The 21,226-nt window shown below is 36.7% G+C and overlaps 1 protein-coding gene across 2 annotated transcripts in view; it reads right to left on the bottom strand.

Annotated features, from left to right (window-relative positions):
• htr4 (5-hydroxytryptamine receptor 4) overlaps positions 1–21,226 on the bottom strand; it is a 196,577-nt gene that overhangs the window by 141,214 nt on the left and 34,137 nt on the right. For both annotated transcript variants that reach the window (XM_056471818.1, XM_056471819.1), the window contains exon 2: positions 20,223–20,304. In XM_056471818.1, coding sequence (XP_056327793.1) covers positions 20,223–20,304 — 82 coding nt within the window. The remainder of the gene's footprint in view (positions 1–20,222; positions 20,305–21,226) is intronic.

Below are 21,226 nucleotides of genomic sequence, written 5' to 3' on the forward strand. Positions count from 1 at the left end.
CAATGGACAGAAGTTTAAAAGAATTTTTTTTCTCAGGCTCTTGTGTGTAGGTTCAGTAAATTCACTTTTATGGAAAAGGATAGGTTCTTTTCATTGCCTTCAAAGTGAAATAACTAAACATAAACAGGAGACTGGGGAAAATGGTCATTTTAGAAGAAAATGTCTGACGGCACAAAGATTTTTGCATCTGAACTCGTTTGTGTTTGAAGGTGAACAAAAACTGTATAAGGTAGTACATAATAGAAGTACACGATGACAGAATTAAAATGTTTGGGTAAATTTAATATTTTTATACTTTTACCTAATAAAGCATATATCATAGATATAATATTATAAATTATAGATAAAATATAATATAATATAATGTAATGTAATGTAATGTAATGTTATATAATATAATATAATATAATATAATATAATATAATATAATATAATATAATATAATATAATATAATATAATATAATATAATATAATATAATATAATAACCAAACATTTTTGTTGTTATTTCCAGTAAATGATTGTTTTATTTGAAATGTAATGGTTTCTATTCTCAAATGAGAAAGCCTCAATTGAAGAAACAGTCATCAAATACAACTTTTATTATACACAGCCAATTGTATCAGTGTTATAAATCAGCTCAAATCATTGAATGTTTTAACGGAATCACAGTCTGAAAAAACAAAAAGTCCCTGCCCGTCATGTATTATGCAATTTTCTGGAAAATCCATCAACTCTTCCTCTGACCTTTGTCACCTAGTACCATCCAGTAGACTAATAATGGGAACAAAAAAGGGATGTCACGGATTTCTGCCTTTGGGTTCACACAGGTGTCCTATAGTAGAGTAAACAGGTGTGTTGTATTCATATTAACTACAAACATGAACTGTCTGGCACCCAAAAGCATGTATTTTGAACTTCATTCATTTGATTTAATTTCTTTTTAAAAAATGTGCACAATTTTTGATCATCCTCAGGTTAAAGGATAAATACATAAAAATAATTTGTTATTAAAGTATGTTGTCTCAATACTGTCAAATATTTAATCTTTATCCATTGAGAAAATCAAATGCGCTAAAGAGAGAAAACCTTATAGAGACCAAATCAATGCCTGCAGATGGCCGCTCACTCGGCTGTGTACACGTTGTGTGTGTGTGTGTGTGTGTGTGTGTGTGTGCAATGTCTAGTGAAACCTTTGACCCAGAGTGTGTAATTGAACTGAGGGTGCAATCAGAACACAGCGGCTCAATCAAAGCACTCAGTGATATGACCCTACAGGTCATTCAGTACACGCTGACCCTTTGGTTGGCTTCAGCTGCAAAGCACCAGGTTTTAAGACAACATGATGGAATGCTTTCTAATTTCTCATTTAAGCTAATTAGTAGCTTTTGTGTCACAATTGCTTATTACACAAGTCTGAAAAAGAGCATTGATATGAAAACTAAATGAAGAAGATGGTGTATTTATTTGAGTAACTTTAAAATCAGTATTACTAAACATATTTTTAGTGACTGAAATAAGATGTATAACATATATAATGATAAAAACCTAATTAAGTAAAGTACTAAAATTTCAGAAGTTATAATATTCAAGGATAATTGTAAAAGTAACAGTAATGTAATGTATGTGGTGTTTCCTCTTTTTTCTAAGGTAACTTATTAGTTAACTGATTATGTTCACCTGTGTCTGGTTTGGTTGTTTATTTAGCATTCTTCCCTACTGTAAAAAGCAGTACATACTACTCGTATTTATACTATGTAGAGCATACTTTTCTAACAGTCATGAAGTAAGCTCAAACTCAAATCTAGGACCTAGTCATACAGTTTGTGATTTTGAGAGCACCATTAGTTTGGTTCGTCTGTAATATATTTATATGTGTGGACTTGAAATGCTGATTCTTGCCTTATGGACTACTTTTCTTCTTACTTTTAAAAATAAAGTAATCTGCTGTTCATTTTCCTTTCTGCGCCATGACAAATATTGGTATAATAGCATTTCATTATGTTACAGCTCTTATTACAGGTATATGGACTATTAGCTTTCCCAAAGCAGAAGTCAGGCTCACATCTGCTGTAAGTCAGTGAATGGACTTTGACTTGAGCAGTCCATCTGTATTATGATGTCATGTAATTGGGCCAAATGGTACTCGAGTCCTTCGTGTTTCCTTTTTAGTGTGAGAGCCGTGTTAAAAATTCCAGACTCTAGACTGAACTGGAGTGAAAACATTTCCCGAGAACAATGGCAGCAAATCAAGTCCTTCTCAATGTACTTATTATATAATAAACTATTTATTATAGGATTGTACAATTCATAAACACTACTATTTTAGCTATCTTTTACTTTCTCTGCTAAAAGAATACAAGTCTGTAATATTGGGCCAGCCAAGAAGAGGGAACATCTTTTTTCCACTGCAATCTCTGTTTTATTTATTATATACAAGGACAATTGGTGGCAGAAAGTGATAGAGAAAGTTATACAGCCTTGGGTATTTTTTCCCTCCCAAAATAAAATAAAATATATCATACACCAAAAAAGGGCAAAAAAAGAGACTGCTGGTCTTCCTCTGAAAGTCTAGCAGTGTGGCTGGTTTGAGCCTTCTTGTTGTCTGGCATGTCACGTACTTAGCCCTACCTGTTGTTTTTCAATTGCCAGTGATATGAAGGTTGGACGGAAATTTGTCCTCAATTGCTGGGAAACGGTCCAAGAGTGGAACTGCTGACAATCTAAACTTGAACTAAGGCCCTTCATTTTCATTAATTTTCTGTGCAAATGAACATCAGCGTGTTCTGATTTCACAGCAACACTTGTGAAGGACAAATATGCTGATTAAAGCCACAAAGTGCACAGTGACAATTTACCAAGATCAATGAACAATTGACCCTCGCAGAAGCAGCCATTTGCAATTCTAAATGCAAATTCTCCTAATAAACCTTAATATAGTCAGAAACTGTCAATGTATTTTTTATTAACAAATAAAACTTTCCGATTTTTGCAAAACTCTTGTATGTTATACTATACACAAAGAATGACTTTACAACATGGTTGACAAAATTAGCAATAAACACCATAAACAAACCAGCTATAGGGAGTATCACATACTCACAAATTCGAAGCACTGCAGATTACATAAATGAAAAACAATAGAGAAGTATAACAGCTAGCTATATATGTATATTTTACATTTATCACAAAATATTAGGCCCTTTGCATTGGGAGTGGAAGTCAACAGACACAAAGCTCGTGACAGTTCCCTGATTGGTGTTGGATTTTGTGTAGCTTTTTTCCAGGAATCCAGCTATTAAACATTATTATGAAAAACAACTTTCAGTAATGCATGGCGATGGCTTCAACAAATGTAAATGTCATCTATTAACAGGCTTGTAGATCACATTACATCTGTTTTTAAAAGGTACAACTTATTAAAAATCAATGCCCCTACACATAAAATGAATGGGATTTTTACTGGAACTCAACTGTTGCATTTTATCGCCGTCTTCAGTCTCCCACAGAGAATGATGGGACATGTAGTTTGATCACATAAGCCTGCCACCTCATAAAACACCTAAAAAAAAGGGGTTCTGGCATGATGTATAGCTATTGTTGCTTAAAGTAGACCCAAGAGCTTAATTCATTTAATATTGCAAAGTAACCTAAATTATGGCCAGTTTTACTACCACAAGCCAACGTTTTCTTCACCATGCAAACCTTGGCCAGTGCAAACTTTGGAAAACATCTTGCAATTTATTCTGACACGCTGCCCCAGTAAATCATGCGCAGCAAGCCGTGGCCTTTGTTTATTCTTATTTCCTATTTTACATCAGCTCCAGTGCTCTCCAAGACCAAGAAGTGAGCAGACACCCTGCAGAATCATGAGAGAAATCAGCAGTGGCCATGCTCAACAAATCATCCGTGGCCTCCGTTGCTTCAATGGTGACTGCGCATTACAAATTCTCCATAGGCCAGTGAGTTTCAGACCTCATTCAGCTATAGAAAACAGAATAATAGGAAAGGCCACACACTCGGTGTACATGACCTTCAGCACAATGAGGCAGGGAAAACGACTGTTAATATACAGTAAATAAGCGAAGAGTCTATATACCGCGTGTTAAAATACAATAAAGCAAAGTGATTTAAAGGGTTGAATTCGGTCCCTTCAAGGCTGTTGATCATATGATATATATCAGGCTGGTTTCACTGGAGCGCAGTTGCTATTTGCTGAATTCCTCAGGCGAAGTATTTCAGGTGAATGAGAAAATTCACTTGAGACGGAGAGCACACTTTTAGAAGTGCAAATACCAGGTTTATTTTCCATACATCCAAGGTGTGATATGATTTTCCAGTTCCATTTGCAGATGAACACTCCACATCCCTGAATGAATATAAAAACTCAATGGGATTGAACTGCTTCAATCTCATCCAATAGATTCGCTTTGGGAAATGTGTTTCCTGGTTATAATAAATCACGATTTATTTATTTATTTTTCCATCCTGTTCTGCGGATTGACAGTAATTAAATGGGAAATCAGTTAATAACTTGCACCTGGGAATGGGTTGGGTTATACGTGTCAATCGTGCCTTTTCGAAGGGCACATGTGACTCCTCCATCCGAGAGAACAAAAGAATCTTTCGGGATGAATGTGAACGAGAGCGGATCTCCAAAGCATGACTGGCATGGACTCAAATGCAGATCATTTAAGGCTTGTAATCTTCGAATTTCGGAGTAATTTAGAGGCATTTGCAGATGTCATGTCGTCAGCTCTGAATGCATTTAGAGGCTGTCAGAAACCTTTACCCTTGATGAGGTGTTTGAAAACATGTCAAAGCTCAGATTTTCTCCCTCGTTTTGACACATGTTAGACTCATTTGAGAAATAAATGGGCGAATGTTCATGACTGCATATAGATTTATGTACCGCAGTAGGCATGTAGGGCTGTTGTACCTGTCATGTTGATTAAAGATGAGTTGCATTCCCTAGTCATTTTCTGTTTTATGCATAACATTCATTAGAGATCAGTTGAAGAAGAGACCTGGTCTCTATATTTACTTTTCAAGTGGAGATCCAGACCAATTTACATTAGGAAATCATTACAACTTCGTAGAAGATTTTAAAAAACCCTAAACAGCAAAAATAACCATTACACTTTGGTGACAAGAGCCTAAACATCTGAAAAAAATAAAATAGTAAATAGTGAAATGCTGCTACCATTTCCAAAATCAAACAGAAACAGTAAAGCAGGGTCTGGAACCAGACCACAGTCAGCTATTTGATGCAGCCTGGCTGGTGTAAATAGACAGCACTATTATTAAGGGGTCAGGCTGTGTCACTGCTCCAAAAAAGAAACATGTCAAAGCTGTCATAAAACATAAACAACATCAATTCTTGACTAGAGTTAGAACTTAAGAAAAGGTGTGTGTGTGTGTGTGTGTGTGTGTGTGTGTGTGTGTGTATATGTGTGTGTGTGGTAGTCTTTAGATTTATGCACTGCGGTAAATATGTTGGGCCAAAAGTATGCCAACTCTGTCATAAAATATATGCAACTTGTTATTAATTTATTAATAATATCTCTGTTTCATAAATCTTGTTCGTTGAACATGTTTGCCTAGTTAATGCTCACATCTGTGGCCCGTGGGAAAAAAGAGAGACTCGTTTTTTGAATTTATAACTGATTAAGGCAACTCATTTCTAAAAAAACAAACATTGTTCATTCCGACTCTTTGACCCACATTCAAAACTGTTGTAAACATACACCTGCGTCCTCAAAACATCAATATTAATGTACCATTGACTCTTTTGTTCAATTTGGTTCAATGTATTAAATCTTTCAGCAATTTAAGGTAATTATTTATATAACTAATGTATTATATGTCTGAAAGGTTTACTTTTAATTTTGAGACCATAACCCCTTCTCTGTCAAAGAAACTCATCTCACGCAGAAGAAACTCATATAAGCTGTTGTCTTAGTTTACATGCAAACCAATGCACTGAAATCCGCAGTAAGTATTGTTTCTGTCACATATCATGTGCACTACACTAAATGACTAAATGCAGGTTAACACAATTACTTGACCACGTGCATTATTGAGTTATTAAGCATAATCAGTGTAAGAACAATGCAGCCATTTACTTACACTACTTTATGTGTAATTAATTCCGGCCAATTAATTATACCTAAAATTTTAAAGTTGACTGTAGGCTATAGATTATTTTCTAAACAGTTCGAAAGGCAGACACAATCTGTAAGTTTAAATCTATATTCAAGGTTCTGTGAAGTGTTTTAAAATGTGCATTTTTATTTGATGTTTGACGTAAACTCAACCGTAACAGGAAGAGAGGGTGGGAGAGAGTGTAGCTCCTCCCTTTTTATAAAAAAGCCAATAGCTTTTTGCAATTTTGTTCCATCACAGCTCTGCCAGTAAGAGTGGTTGAGTTTAAGCGCATTTAATGTGAAGTGTATTGAAGGGGCGGGGCTTGTCAGACACTAGAGAGCATTTGACTGGTCACAATTTGATGAGAAACTGAAGTATGAGGTGAAGTGAAAAAAAGTTGATCCATTTAGGTGGAATTGACAAACTACAAGCTTTACATGTTTATATCAGTTTTATATATTCTAAACGCGAATTGTGGCACTGTTTTGGAGCACACTAGTGTATACTTAGAGCTGGGCGATAAAAAATTATCATGATATCATGTTTCATATCATTCGATATTGATAATTATTGATATTTTTTAACAATCCATTTAGGAATATTAGGATTTTTCTTATTTAACCACTTTATTTTATTTTACCAACATTACAAAGGCAAAAACTTTTAATAGTCAAAAACAAAAATATTTAAACAAAATTTCTCATCTATTCATAATAACATCAACATAATCATACAGTAAACCTCAAACTCTAACATCACAAATTATGATAATTAAATCTGAGCTTTCAAGTAAAGGAACAAACCATCATTATTCAAATACATATTGCAACATTACAAATTGTGAAGTTGGATGACCACATTACCCCCTATGCTAAAAATCTTTCAGATGGGGAGCTAGTGGCTGGGATGCACAAGAAAAGAAACCAAAAAGCCATTCTGGTGACATCCTTTATTATTTACTTTCTCTTCACTGTTGCTTTACGCCACTCATTTTAGCGTGTGTTGTTATTCTGACCTGAAGTGACAAGCGCTTGAGCGTTGATTCCTTGACCATTTACAACGGACTTCACGCTCGCGCTACCCTGGCATCTCTCATAACTAGGTGACCATCAACACTTTTCTCAGAGAATGACAAGCAGAAAAAACATTGCTGCAGCTCTGATGCAAGTTTATGGAGAAAAGTAAAAATCGCTGCAGTGCTTGGATGCGCTGTATTTGTTTGAGGTAATTAGTCTGCCGTTACTGAAATGTGTATATTCCATAAAAGGTCTGAAGCAGATTGGTTAGTTCTACTGACAGTAATCGCGGCGCGCTCAGAGCATTTAGAAATGTTCTGATTTTTTTTAACTAGGTGCAGCTGGAATATGCGCACAGTTGATGTGCGCGTCGCTCCCATATACGTGCCATGCAAGTCGCACGCCTCCATTGGCAATGACAAACTTACACCCTAAGCACCCTAAGCTTATTGGCAGTGCTACCAAGACGCGCTTGGCAGCCTTCATAACGAAACTACATACCGAATCTTCGATATTGAAAATGGAGTTTGTTCAATAAATATCGATACCGATTTTATTGTCCAGCCCTACGTATACTTATCCTAAAAACTAACAATACTGATACTAACATCTAAAAAACTAAAAGATTTTATTTTAATTTCATGGGACCTTTAAAGACACATCTCTCTTTGAGCTTGCATACACATATAACAAAGACACAAAACTTTAAAGTGGTTAGCCTGCAATAATCAGGGCAACTGGATCTGGGAACACTTCCCAAAAAAGATATAGAAGTATAAATGACAACTGCACTCATGCTAGTCTGTCTGTCCTTATCCTAAAGTTCACAAAATCTTGGATCCAGTCCATAACCTGAGCCAATGGTTGTCATGCACAGGGAATGCACACCTCTACACGGTTTAGAGAAAACATTAATCAGTAAAGCCCACAAGACTGATTCCCCGCAAAGACCTTGGTGATGGACATGTCTGTAGATACCTTTTGGCTAGTTTCAACACTTGACTGAGTCTTTCTAGCCTGCAGCTTAGCTTCTTATCCGTTTGGCCAGAGTTTTGGTTCCTTGCCACTGTCGTCTTTGGCTTGATGGTTGGGGTCAGAGGAGCTGCTCTTCAGCGGATTGTCCTTCAACAGTGACATTGGTATTAAACTGAATTTACTACACCAGCGTTCTACTACTACTCTGCTACCTGGCTGATGTGCTTAATATAACCCACAAACTGAAATTCTACAACATCCTATTCATACATTAAAGCAACTAAGACACAATCTACATTGTATAGAGCGATATAGAAGTATAAGCATATAAATAAAACTGATTTACTTGACATGCTCACACACTTAACTGATGAGCATATGAATCTGGAGGCTCACAATTTCTAAAGCAGTTTGAGGAACACTAGAAAATGCTGGGTTGTCATCAGTGATGGGAATAACAGCGCTATAAATAACATTGTTACTAATAGCGATACTTTTTTCCAAGTAATCAATTCAATTACTGTTTCCCCTGTTACGCCGTTACCGTTTTGACAATAAAATATGTGTGTTACTATAATTGAGAACACTGAAGCGTTTTTATGCAACCAGCGTCTCTCTCAGCCATAGGACCTCTCTTTCTCTGGCATGTTTGTGTTTGTTCAGGGATGGGGTGGAACATATAACCAACCATCGATGATGATTGTTGTGAATGTGGTGTACCTGAGAATGTGCTGATTGACTTAGATAGAGTACATTTCTATTATTTGCCAATCAGAGGTCGAAGTCAGTGGCACACATACACCAACGAACGACCAGGAGTCAGAACGGTGGCAAATCCAAGTTCAAAGGTAGCGTTTGCAAACTGGAAATATAAGCACTACTTTTCCCTCGTTGAGTTGAAAGGTAAGAATGTTTACATGTTGTGCAACTTATTCCCATGAAAAAAGGGTTTTTCTGTGGTGACAAATACTTTTAATCTAATGAAGCCCCTCACGTCATCGCATGCTTCCACAAAATTAGTGGCTACGCAGGTGATAACGTGAGCTCTTCTACCAAAGGAGGAGACAAACCACGACGTCAAAGCAAAGAAAACGTACATTTTCTTAACCAAAAACACTTATTACTTAGACAGAACTAAACAAAATCATATCTAGATATATACTGTAGTTGAGGACATGCTGTCGTTTCTCTCACATTGTCCCACAACAACATTAAAATAGCTAGATTAGTGTACAATGTTTTATATTTATTTTATAGTCATTTGACAATTAGATTTTTTAAGTAACGCAATACTTACTTTTCCTGGTAATTAGTTACTTTTAAAATTATGTAACTCAGTTACTATCTCAGTTACTACTTGTGAGAAGTAACTAGTAACTATAACTAATTACTTTTTTAAAGGAACATGCCCAATACTGGTTGTCATAAGCCAGCATTGTGACAAATGTGGACAAACTCAATTGGGTTAAAAAGTGCTATTTAAATGTAATAGAAAAAATGAACTCAGTGTTGGTTTGTCCGCAATTGAAGCAATGATTTTAAATGATGTTTCTTATACAGTAGGTGAACTAACTCATACTACACTCTAAAAAAAATCAGGGTTGTTGTGAGATCAGATCACGTTCACTGTCAGTCAGTCATAAATTAATTTCACAGCAATTCACTGTGACATCGATTTCACTGTTAATGATACTTATATAGGAGGTGAACTAATACTACACTAACCAAAAATGTAGGGTTGTTGTAAGACCAGTTCACTTTCACTGTCAGGCACTATTTTACCAACAGAAGAATGACATTTAACGATTTAACTATAAAAAGTGGCATATTAATACTTATATTTGGCCTTTGATATATGTTTTGTGTGGTAACCAAAGCAATAACCCTTGAGAAGTGTAGCTTCCTGGGACTTATTGCTTTATTTTGATTCAGTAATTTCCCACCAGATATGACTCACCAAGAATAAACCACATACTTTCACTAACTTAAGAACATTTTTAGAAAAAGCATGTAATTATTTATTAATTTTAAAATGGGGGATCCAAAGCATAGGTATGTGCTCATTTAAGCTCAGTTCAAGTTCAGACTGCATGATTTTAGCCCTGATTTTGACTGACAGGTTTTGAGGAATCGCAGACACATGCCTGAAATCACAGGCAAAATGGTGCTTGTTCACGTGAGTATAACAATCACACTGTATGAACTATCAAAGACGTGATCTGAGAGAATCACTGATGTGTCGCCAACACCCGTGAGATATTTGGCATGCTAAACATCTGGACCATTGAAAATAAAATCGGCAATTACCTTCAGCCAATGAGAGAGCAGCATCCACTAGTATGGGTGTCTGCAGGCCAGCGGGAGGTTGGGAGAGAAGTTAAAAGCGCTCCTTTTCAGTTTATTTGGACCCAAGAAATGGAGGAAAAACTTGTGTAAATTTGTCAGGAGCACCCGTGTCTGTTTGACATGTCATCTAAGCAATATCACAACCGGGTCAAAAAAGAAAAAGGTTTGAGAGAAAATGCTAAACCCTTCAAAACCCAGGTGCAGTGGTGGAAAGAGTACTGAAAAATCATACTAAGGTAAAAGTACTATAACTTGCCCAAATATGTAGTGCAAGTAGAGTAAAAGTATCTGTTGTAAATACTACTCATAGTTTGAGTAAAAAGTAGACCTTTTAAAAGAACTCAAGAGTAGTGAGTAGTGAGTATTACGCTAATTTGTGTATGTGTGTAAAAGTAACATTTTGTAGTGCACTTAGTTATTGCCCAGCAGGCACACAACTTCATAAGACAATAATATTAGGCTAGATTTAAGTTGTGATGTCAGGTGACCAAAATTCAATGTCTAGCCAGCGTCTAAGGACGTTATTTTGAAGTCCAATAACGACGTCAAATGACGTTTATGTTTGATTGATTTTAGGTTGTTAAAAAGAGAACAAAATCCAACGTCGAGCCAACACCTTAAAGCGTCATATTAACGTCAAATACTGACATTTCTTCTTCAGGTATGGCAACCAAAATCCAACATCTGATAGATGTCATAGTGGTAACGCTCACACAACGTCAAGCTTTAACATCATTAGACATTGATATTTGGTTAGACGTTGGACATTGACGTCGGCCTGATGTTGGGCTCTGATGTTAACCTGTTTTTCATTTCCAAACAAATTGAATTTGTCTCCACGATGTTGGGGTATAACTTCAATTCGGTCATCATACAGTAAACATTTGTCATCTTCTCATCAGTGACATGCATCTGGGTCAATGTGTGTAAAGATTTTAGACATCTTCTTGGACACTTTTAATGCTTCCAAAGAGCATGCTGCAAATATAAATCACCCATGTGTTGAGGTAGTTTATTATGATGCGATTTACTTTCTATGTATGATTTGATTGGACAAGAATCACAGGACTGAAGAAAAAATAAAGCAGTGACTGCAGGTTTAAGGAAAGTAATGGAGTAAATGTACTAATACTGCAGTAAAAATTTACTCAAGCGTCACAAAAAGCACACATTTTTAAAACTACTTAGTACGTTACAATTTCTGAGAAAAACTACTCAATTACAGTAGCTTAAGTATTTGTAATTTGTCACTTTACACCACTGCCCATGCAGGTGTGCAAAATAAATACATTTTCTACCCCACTAGAGGTTTCTTTCTGATTATGTAGTTGATTACAAAATAAATACTATGTGACCTTGCATTGTTTCTATGTCACTTCACGCCCGTGTTTGGTTGTGAGACGTAGTTTGCAGACCTAGACAAAGTTCTCGGCGATTCTTCCTAATGTAAAGTCATGCAGTGTGAAACCTCCTGTCGCTGATCCATCTTGCAGAGTAAACACAGCACCGACAGAACACTAGTCTAGATAGCCATGCAGTGTGAAAACATCTGTGACACGTCTACTTTAAAAGTCATGCAGTCTGAACTCGGCATTAGCTGAGAACAATTTGGAGTTAAATAGGTAGTTTTACAGTGCATTAAAAGACAAACCAAACCATATGCAGTGATCAGAACTGTGAGTGTAGACAAACTGAATTTACATAGACATTTTTAAACAAGTTTTCCTTAAAAACTAACATTTCAATTAATCAACATGTTGCCTGAGACTATAAAGCGTTCAGACTTATCATTTGATCAACTAAAGTGAATCGTTCCTCCAGGAACAGCTTCAAAGACTCGCTGTTTGTTTCAGACCATGTTATCATTATTACAGCTGGAAATCTCTAGAGCGTGGTGGACTACATGCCCGGGTAGATTTATTGCTGCCGAGCAGATCCAGTAGATAATCCAAGAAAGCAGGGCTCCTGTTTGAGCAGTGCTGGGTTTCCCTTTCCCCTGAGGCCACACTCTGACTGCTCTGAGCCGCTGGAAAACGGCCAGCTCACACCGCGGAGCCTGCTTTCTGCTCTTTCTGTCTCGACTAGCACAGCAATGTACGTTATACACAAGAGACAGGGCACCTTTAGTTATAGAGATTATATAAAAAGCAGGGCTATTCTTGTGTAACACGAAATGAAATTGAATTGTATGGAACAAGGTTTGACGTGCTGTTTCACACAGAGGGCATAAATTGTGCATGACTTTTCTTGACTGCATCTCTTAAGAGTGAGTCAGGTTGTCTATATCAAGGACCCGCAGTTCACAGTTTGGTTCAATCGTAAAGTCCATAACAGCGGGGTGATTTTCAGATTGTGTTACGGAGATCAAAAGGTCATGACATGTCTAAAATAGCATGGTTGAATATGTTTAAGCAGAGAAAGGGAGGAAACCACTCCTTGTTCTCAGTTAATGTTCGATTTAGGACATCTTTTCAGTAAGCTAGTTATATTATCCATCCGCTATTCTTATAACAGCAGTGGATATACTTGCAGGACAGAAGATTTCAGTCATTTTTATGAAACATTCTCCTAATATCACACTTGAGTTTGATATTATATGGTTTTGTGCTCAAAATAGTGGACATGAAAATGACATGTTAAAGCCTTTTGGAATAAAACCTCTCACTCATTTGTCTTGCTATGGATAATTTCACTTCTAAAATTGCTAGTTTTTCACATATTTCCCTCTTGTTTCCTTAGTAACCAAGTATACTAACTTTTATAAAACTTTAATGAGGCCAAAACTGTTGGTCTGTTATGGATGCATCAACTGTGACATAATTAAAGTGCGTAGAAAAAAAAAAAAAAACGATTCTTCATAAACAATGTTAGACAAGTAAACAAACAACTGCATCTCTGTGGTTGTTACAAGAGTAATATTCAGCCTAGGCATATTTATGAAAGGTAAAATGCATTATGTGGGCACGTTTTGTTCCACGTTTCAGATCCAAATCCACAAAAATCCACTAGAGAGTCCAAATCCACTAGTGAGTGCTGTCTACATTTTTGTGAATCTGAAATACATTACTTAGGCCCAATCCCAATTCTGCTTTTGTACCCCTACCCCCTTCCTGTTGGCCCTTGAAATAGAGTGTGAAGGGGAAGGGCTTCAAAATTTACCCCTAAGAAATGGGAGAGCACTACAACACCTGCACACGTCATCATACTGTAGGTCATATCAATCTCTTACTACGTATGAGATTGTTGATCGCGACTGCTGTAGTCATTTAAGTTGCGTTATTTTTTAGGCATTTATCTTCAGGAAATCACTGAAGGCAACAATTTCATGTTATCACAACGATATAATATGGCAATAAGATCGTAACTCTACTGTGTATTTACACTGTGACCATATTCATATAAGTAAACATACAAAAACAACATTAACATTCTACCAGACACTGCAAAACGGTCATTCCCGGTGACTTTTCTGACAGGGTATTCGAGTGTTATCGAGTCTCAGATGTGAAAGTAGTTATTATTTTGGATTATAGATAGCGAAATTTATTGTTTTTTTATCATTTTTTTAAGCATGACGTTAAAACACAAACACAGTTATGAATGTATTAAAACATATGCTTGTTTGTCGTAAAAAATCATAATAGTGACAAAAAAGACTAATTTGTGCATCTCCTGACTACCGTGTGCAGCCATGCTGCCGTTGTAGATGGTGTATTCTGGGAAATTTTCGTACCCCTTGGTTGCGAGTACATGTGGTCCTGAAAAATCTCAGTTTCAAGGGGTATCTAGCCCTTCCCCTTAGCCCTATGCCTTCAAGCTAAAGAGAATTAGGACATCCCTACCCCTTAACATGAATGCACAAAATGAGGGGTAGGGGGAAGGGGAAGGGCTAAGGGGTAGAATTGGGATTGGGCCTTAGAGTATGTTTCGGTTTACGCTTCAGATACACTGCCTTCTTGTACGCATCCATGAGTGAGAGCTTGTCGTACAGATCACCTAATGAACAACTGACCTAAACCCTTCCCTAAAGCCAACCAATAGTATTTTCAGAAACAAATGCAAGATAAAAGTACACTACAACCACAAAGGTTAACTTTGATTTACATTGCTTTTATCTGTTTTGTGGAAGCATGCTTTACCAGACTTGAACAGGGAGTACAACAGCACAACAAGTGAGCAAACTCAGCATGCCAGAAAGGTTTTCCATCTGAAGATAGATAGGATAGGCAAACATATTCAAATGCAATTTAAATACCATTACATAAATACACTACAAAAACAAAACAAAAATGTATTAGTCGATAACATGCTCCTGTAAATCAAAAGTGTGGAAAGAAACATAAGTTTATGGTGCATTAAAGTACACAGACTATCTGTGGGCGGATAAAGAATGAGCCTCCTCCATTCAGCCTCTTTACTTTCTCTTTCTCTTTCTCGGATAAGGAAACGGTGTTGTACGCACTCCACTGAAGACATCCATTAATTTACATATTTAATTTTGTTTGTTAAGTACAAAGATTTGTTTCAAAACTATTTCTAAATTCAGTTCTAATTTTCAGCAAATGAATAAATGAACAATAATAACAAAGTGTGGCCAAACAACTGAGTTATATCCAAACACACATGCTATGCCCCAAATGACCCAACACCTGACAGGTGGACAAATCTAAGCTTGTTTTTAATAAAACCAATATAAATATGCATATAATAATATAAAATATGCAAGTTGTCATGAATAAACTGAAAAAAAAAAAACGAGATGAAAAAAGCATGGAGGCAGTGGTTTTCACATTTATGTAAAAAAGAATAATTTTTGGAATATTTTAATGCTTAAATTCTTATTCATATGTAAAGATATTTGCATATTGCTGTACATCCTGTGTGTATTAAGCAATGTGTACGCGTTTAAGGCGCATAAATAACATACTCTGCGCTGGACTTGGTATATTGCACAGTGTATTTTAGTTCCTCAAAATAGCAACACGTCAACAATGCGCCTTAACACACCTCTATTTTAGACCAGCACACCCATGAGTCCATAAAGTGGCGCAAATGGATTTACTATTTAAACAACATGGTGCGAAGAAAATTAGGGTTGCGCTGGTCTGAAAATAGCAACACATCACGGCAAACACGTCTTCCACCTTATTGTGCCGGGTGTATGATAGGGTCCTTTGATTTTAGGCCAAATCGCCCAGCCCTACGTAGGAGAGCATGAACCAAACCGTGACGATTCACGACTCGGGATAAAAACATGTATTGTTACACCCCTACTATCTATATATATATATGTTTATAAATGTAAGTGTCTCAAATATTCTGAAACACTCATTAAATTACTTTGAGCTGAATCTCCTTGCATTCTGGGATTCACCTCTCCTGATGATGCTGGCGACAAGCTCCAATGATAAAATGATGATCTTTAAATTAAATTCCGCAGCGGCACCCATCATTCTCCCTAAATTTATGCCTGCTCTGATTAACGTTAGTCGACGATGATAGTCTCAAAACACTACATCAAAGAATTCCCCTTCTAAGCAAGCCACAGACCCGAAATAACCTCTGCAGCATAATCCGCAGTCACTTCCAACACACTGGAGAGATTCTTCAAGAAAAGTGGCGATCCTGAGTGCCGTGCGCACAGACAGAAGGATAAGGAGCATGGCCTTCCCCAGAGAGAGTGATATCCTGCAGATAAGCAACTGAAATTGCCATGTGGTTTGTTGTGATATCAAGCACACTGTGGCATCCCTGGTGTTTGCCGGTATGAATGAAAATGTTTGGATAGACAATGCGTGCTCCATGATGAAGTGTGACACTGCCGGTGCAGTGACGATCACACACTCAGACACTGCAGTCTTGTGTTTCCTCAATGGGGCATTTGGCAGCTTTGTTAAACTCTGGATCTCTGCCGGAGCTGTCTTGGTTTACGGTGCTTTCATTTGGATTGCAAAAACGATATTCCACTTCAATTCACCTTTTCCTTTTTTACATGCAGCACTGGAATTTGTGAAAGTGACAATTTAAAAAGAAACAAAATAGCTTAGAATCAACAAAAGAATAAATTAACATCACTAACGTCTTAACTAACATTTAATTAAATGCCAGAGCGGATTTAACTTTCATGCAAAATTGGAATATTGCATGATTCATTTGTGAATCAAGCATTGTATGTAATCAAGAGAGCAAAAATAAAAGTTGCAATTGCCAAATAAATCATTTGTAGCCCTTTTTTTGCTACATTAATGACACACTAACAAGAGAACAAGACCACATTTTTGATGTTTGGGAATACAATCTTGTGCGACAGTTATGGGAGATAATTTAACCAAATCATTTTGATGGCACATTTTGGCATTTCACATCATGACTTGAAAGAACCCTTTCTATGCTGCACATTTTAATGAGATATCATAATGGGCACTATGCATGAATGGGAACTGTTTTATGGCAAAATAAATTCTCCTATACTAATTTATTGTTAAGTATTAATGTATTGAGGCTTATGGGCACTATTAAAACTGAAAGCTGTCTCTTCATACCCGAAAGTGTTTTGTTTGGTATAAAGTTTGGCCAGTGCCGGAAGTTACTTTTCAACAGAAAATATATTTAATTTTATTTAATTTCATTTTTTTTTTGCTAGATGTCACTAGTAGCACTTCACCTTCCAGCAAGTGGAAATTTATTGTACTATGAATTAGGGGTGTGATTTATTCTTTCAGTTTGGCTTGCATTTTTATCAAACAAATACAGCATTGCTTTAACCACTACATGTGTGGAACTTAATTAAAGATTGCTAGTTTTAATTATCTGTATTTTAATGACTCAATATTGATTCTTGAATCTCAAGACCAATTTTCATTCTATGCATTTTCAGTTAATGTGTTAGTAAAACTTCATAATAGGGCAGGCACATCTTGTGGATAAATGTACACATTTATACAAAATATTTATGTACATATTTATACAAAGTATTTATATTTTAAATATTTATTATATTGTTACAGCTAGTGGAATGTAATGTAATGTGTGTATTTATATAGTGCATTTATCATGTATGGCCATACACCCAAAGCTTCACAATTATGAGGGGGCTCTCTCCACACCCCCTCCAGTGTGCAGCATCCACTTGGATGATGCGGCTGCAGCCACATGACAACGGCGTTTGGTGGAGTGGAGAGACAGTGAGATTAGTGATATCCTAATTATATAATCTGTCATGAAAGCAAGTAATGGCACTTTACAAATGATTATGCAGTGTACAATACATGGGTGACATGGTGGCTCACTGGTTAGCTAAGTGGTTAGAATGGTTGCCTCACAGCAAGCAGGTCACTAGTTTGAGTCCTGGCTAGACCAGGTGGCTTTTCTGTGTGGAGTTTGCACGTTCCTCCATAATATCTGACTGCAGACAAGCAATCTCAGACATGCAATCTCAGACACAATGCACTCAGTGGAGCTAGTGATGTCACTGTGAGGGGTAGGGTTAAGGGTGGGGTTTGGTGTGAGCATTAAATTTATTGAATGCAGCCCAACTTGCATCTGCACCCGGTCTGCAGCCACACACTTCTCTGTTCCCTCATGGGTTTCCTCTGCGTGCTCTGGTTTTTCTCCACAGCATATAGGTAAATTGTATAAACTAAATTGTACTGTACATTGTGGATAATTAGAAGACAAAATAAATAGTAATTGAATTTAACAGCTTTGTCACTTTTGTTAATTGTGTTATATAATTTTTTGTTAAATTTAATTATTTAATTTAATATGAATTATTTTGTTTTAATTGAAGGATAGAACTACATTTTTGTTTGTAAACCACTGTAATAAAAAAGGCTGCAGTTTAAAAAAAATATTGCCATAAATAATGACGTTTTAAAAATTATTTTACCCCCTGCTATATCAAAAATGTATCAAACAAAAAACAAAAAATATATAATAATAACGGGCAACGCGGTGGCTCAGTGGTTAGCAGTGTCGCCTCACAGCAAAAAGGTCGCTGGTTCGAGCCTCAGCTGATTCAGTTGGCATTTCTGTGTGGAGTTTGCATGTTCACGTGAGTTTCCTCTGGGTGATCCAGTTTCCTCTACAGTCCAAAGACATGTGCTATAGGTGAATTGAATCCTATTAAACTGAATTGAAGTGAACTGAAGCTAAATTGGCCATAGTGTATGGTGTTTCCCAGTGATGGGTTGTGGCTGGAAGGGCATCCGCTGCGTGAAACATACAGTATGCTGGATAAGTTGGCAGTTCATTCAGCTGTGGCGAACCCTGATAAATAAAGGGACTAAGCCGAATCAATGAATGAATATAATAATAATAATAATAATAATAATTTTGTCGCATCCTAGTATGACTCTATTCTTCATTTTCGATTTCACATTAAAGGAATTCATTAGTCCCTTTAATATTCAAAAGTCGTCACAGCGGAATGAACCGCCAACTTATCCAGCATATGTTTTACGCAGCGGATGCCCTTCCAGCTGCAACCCAACACTGGGAAACATCCAGACACACTCATTCACACTCGTACACTACAGACAGTTTAGCTTACCCAATTCACCCGTACCACATGTCTTTGGACTTGTGAGGGAAACCGAAGCACCCGGAGGAAACCCACGCGAACACAGGGAGAACATGCAAACTTCACACAGAAATGCCAACTGACCCAGCCGAGGCTCAAACCAGCGACCTTCTTGCTGTGAGGCGAACGCGCTACCCATGCCACATTAAAGGAATAGTTCACCCAAATATAGTAATTACCTCATCGTTTATTCTCCCTCACGTGGTTTTAAATCTTTATGAACTTATTTCTTCTGCTGAACACAAAAGAAGCTATTTTAAAGAATGCTGGTTGCTCTTGACCAACCACTTCCATAGTAGGAAAAAAGAAAGAAACATAAGAAGAGAGAAACTTAAATAGATTCTGAACAAGTGAAGGGTGTGTAAATGATGGCAGAATTTATTATTTGAACTATCTCAAGTAATGAAATTTAAAATTCAGCACTAACAAACAAAACATCAACAATATACATTTTTAATCTGATGTGCAGAAATCATAAACAATTCATGATAGAATGAAAAAAAGTCAGCAAAAATGTTGAAACGTATTCAACATCAATGACAAAACATAGCTTGTCTGCTACTCTCCTAGTCAGCACATGACCTGTACAAACATAAACAACAGTGTAACATCCTACTGACAGCAGCAGACCTGACAACAACATGAATGTGGCTGGACGTGGAGTGATGAGAAAACACATGGTGCTATTTATAAGTGTCATTACTGTGTTGTTTAGAAGCGTGAGAGTCCAGTGATGTTACAGGATACTGATAGTTTGTAAGCAGATGCCGGAAGGCAGAAACCTGATGCCAACACAGAAAGCCCACATTTCCTCTGTCCTGCTGAGCAAACAGACTCAACCCCTCTGGAGACCTTCATGCCCCCCTGATGCTGAAGCAGCTTCCCATGAAATCTCAGAGAGATCACATTCCTGCAATTTCTGAGGGAACCAGGGCATTTACAGCAGTGACATTTGGAAAAAGAGGTCGCAGAGGTGAACATATGCTAGTATGTCAATGTTGCGCCAAGCGAGGGAATTCATGCAAAGGCCTCAGGCGGGGTTAAAACACTTTTCATTGATTTATGCATCAACTGAGCCTATTTATAAGTCATCTTGGGCCTCAAGGTCAACCAAGACATCTTGAAGGAAAATATAGATGAAGGTGACGGTGCTCTAACCTCTCATTGGTATCTACTTCTTCCATCTCAGGCATCTGGCCGGTGGAACTCAGATTCATGTACCCGTCGATGCGGAGCGGCCCTGTCAACAGGACAGAAACAGAGGTTACACTGATTGAATGTTCAGGACGCAGAATTCATTTTAACTCCTAACCCTTCCATTTATTTTAAACAGGCTGTTGTAATGATTTGCTGTTGTGGTGCTGATGACAAAAATAGCAGCGCAGTGAAATTGGGTCAGCCGAAATTTAAAAAGAAGGGGAATATATCAGTGGATGAAGTGTGTTATCTATTAACCCCAGGATTAATGTGAGAGACAGGCTGTAACGTGGCAGTAAAAATTTACAACTGTTGTTGAATGTCATGTGTCACAGAGGAGGGTAAAATGACATATAAGCTCAGCAGCCTGTTGGAAAATAAGCAATGCTCTTGTTCTCAATGTCGAACCGTCTTATGAAGCTTAAAAGAAATGAGAAAGAAAGGTCTTCAATAAGTAATTCCATGACCTTTTGATCAATTCATTATTTATCCATGACATTCCTAGCTCCAGAACAAGGATTTAAGAGAATATTTTTACAAATACTGCACTGAAAAAAGGCAGATAGGTAAAAAGAGTCTTTATACTATATCCAGCATAAAAATGATGTTTTTTATTTAAGAAAGTCTGCTAAAAAACTGGCATTGTGTGTGCTGCATTCACATGGGAGAACTGAGTTAGTGAGTTTAAAGTGACTTTGCTCTACAAAAAGAAACGCTTAGCGCATGTGGACTGTTCATTTGTATTTAACGTGTTTTTGTATATATATATATATATATATATATATATATATATATATATATATATATATATATATATATACACACACATATATATATATATATATATATATATATATATATATATATATACAGTTGAAGTAAGAATTATTATCCCTCTGTTTATTTTTTCCCCAATTTTTGTTTAACGAAGAGAAGATTTTTTCAACACATTTATAAACATAATA

Source organism: Danio aesculapii, chromosome 14 (genome assembly GCF_903798145.1).
Source record: "Danio aesculapii chromosome 14, fDanAes4.1, whole genome shotgun sequence".
In the NCBI taxonomy this organism is placed as follows: Eukaryota; Metazoa; Chordata; class Actinopteri; order Cypriniformes; family Danionidae; genus Danio; species Danio aesculapii.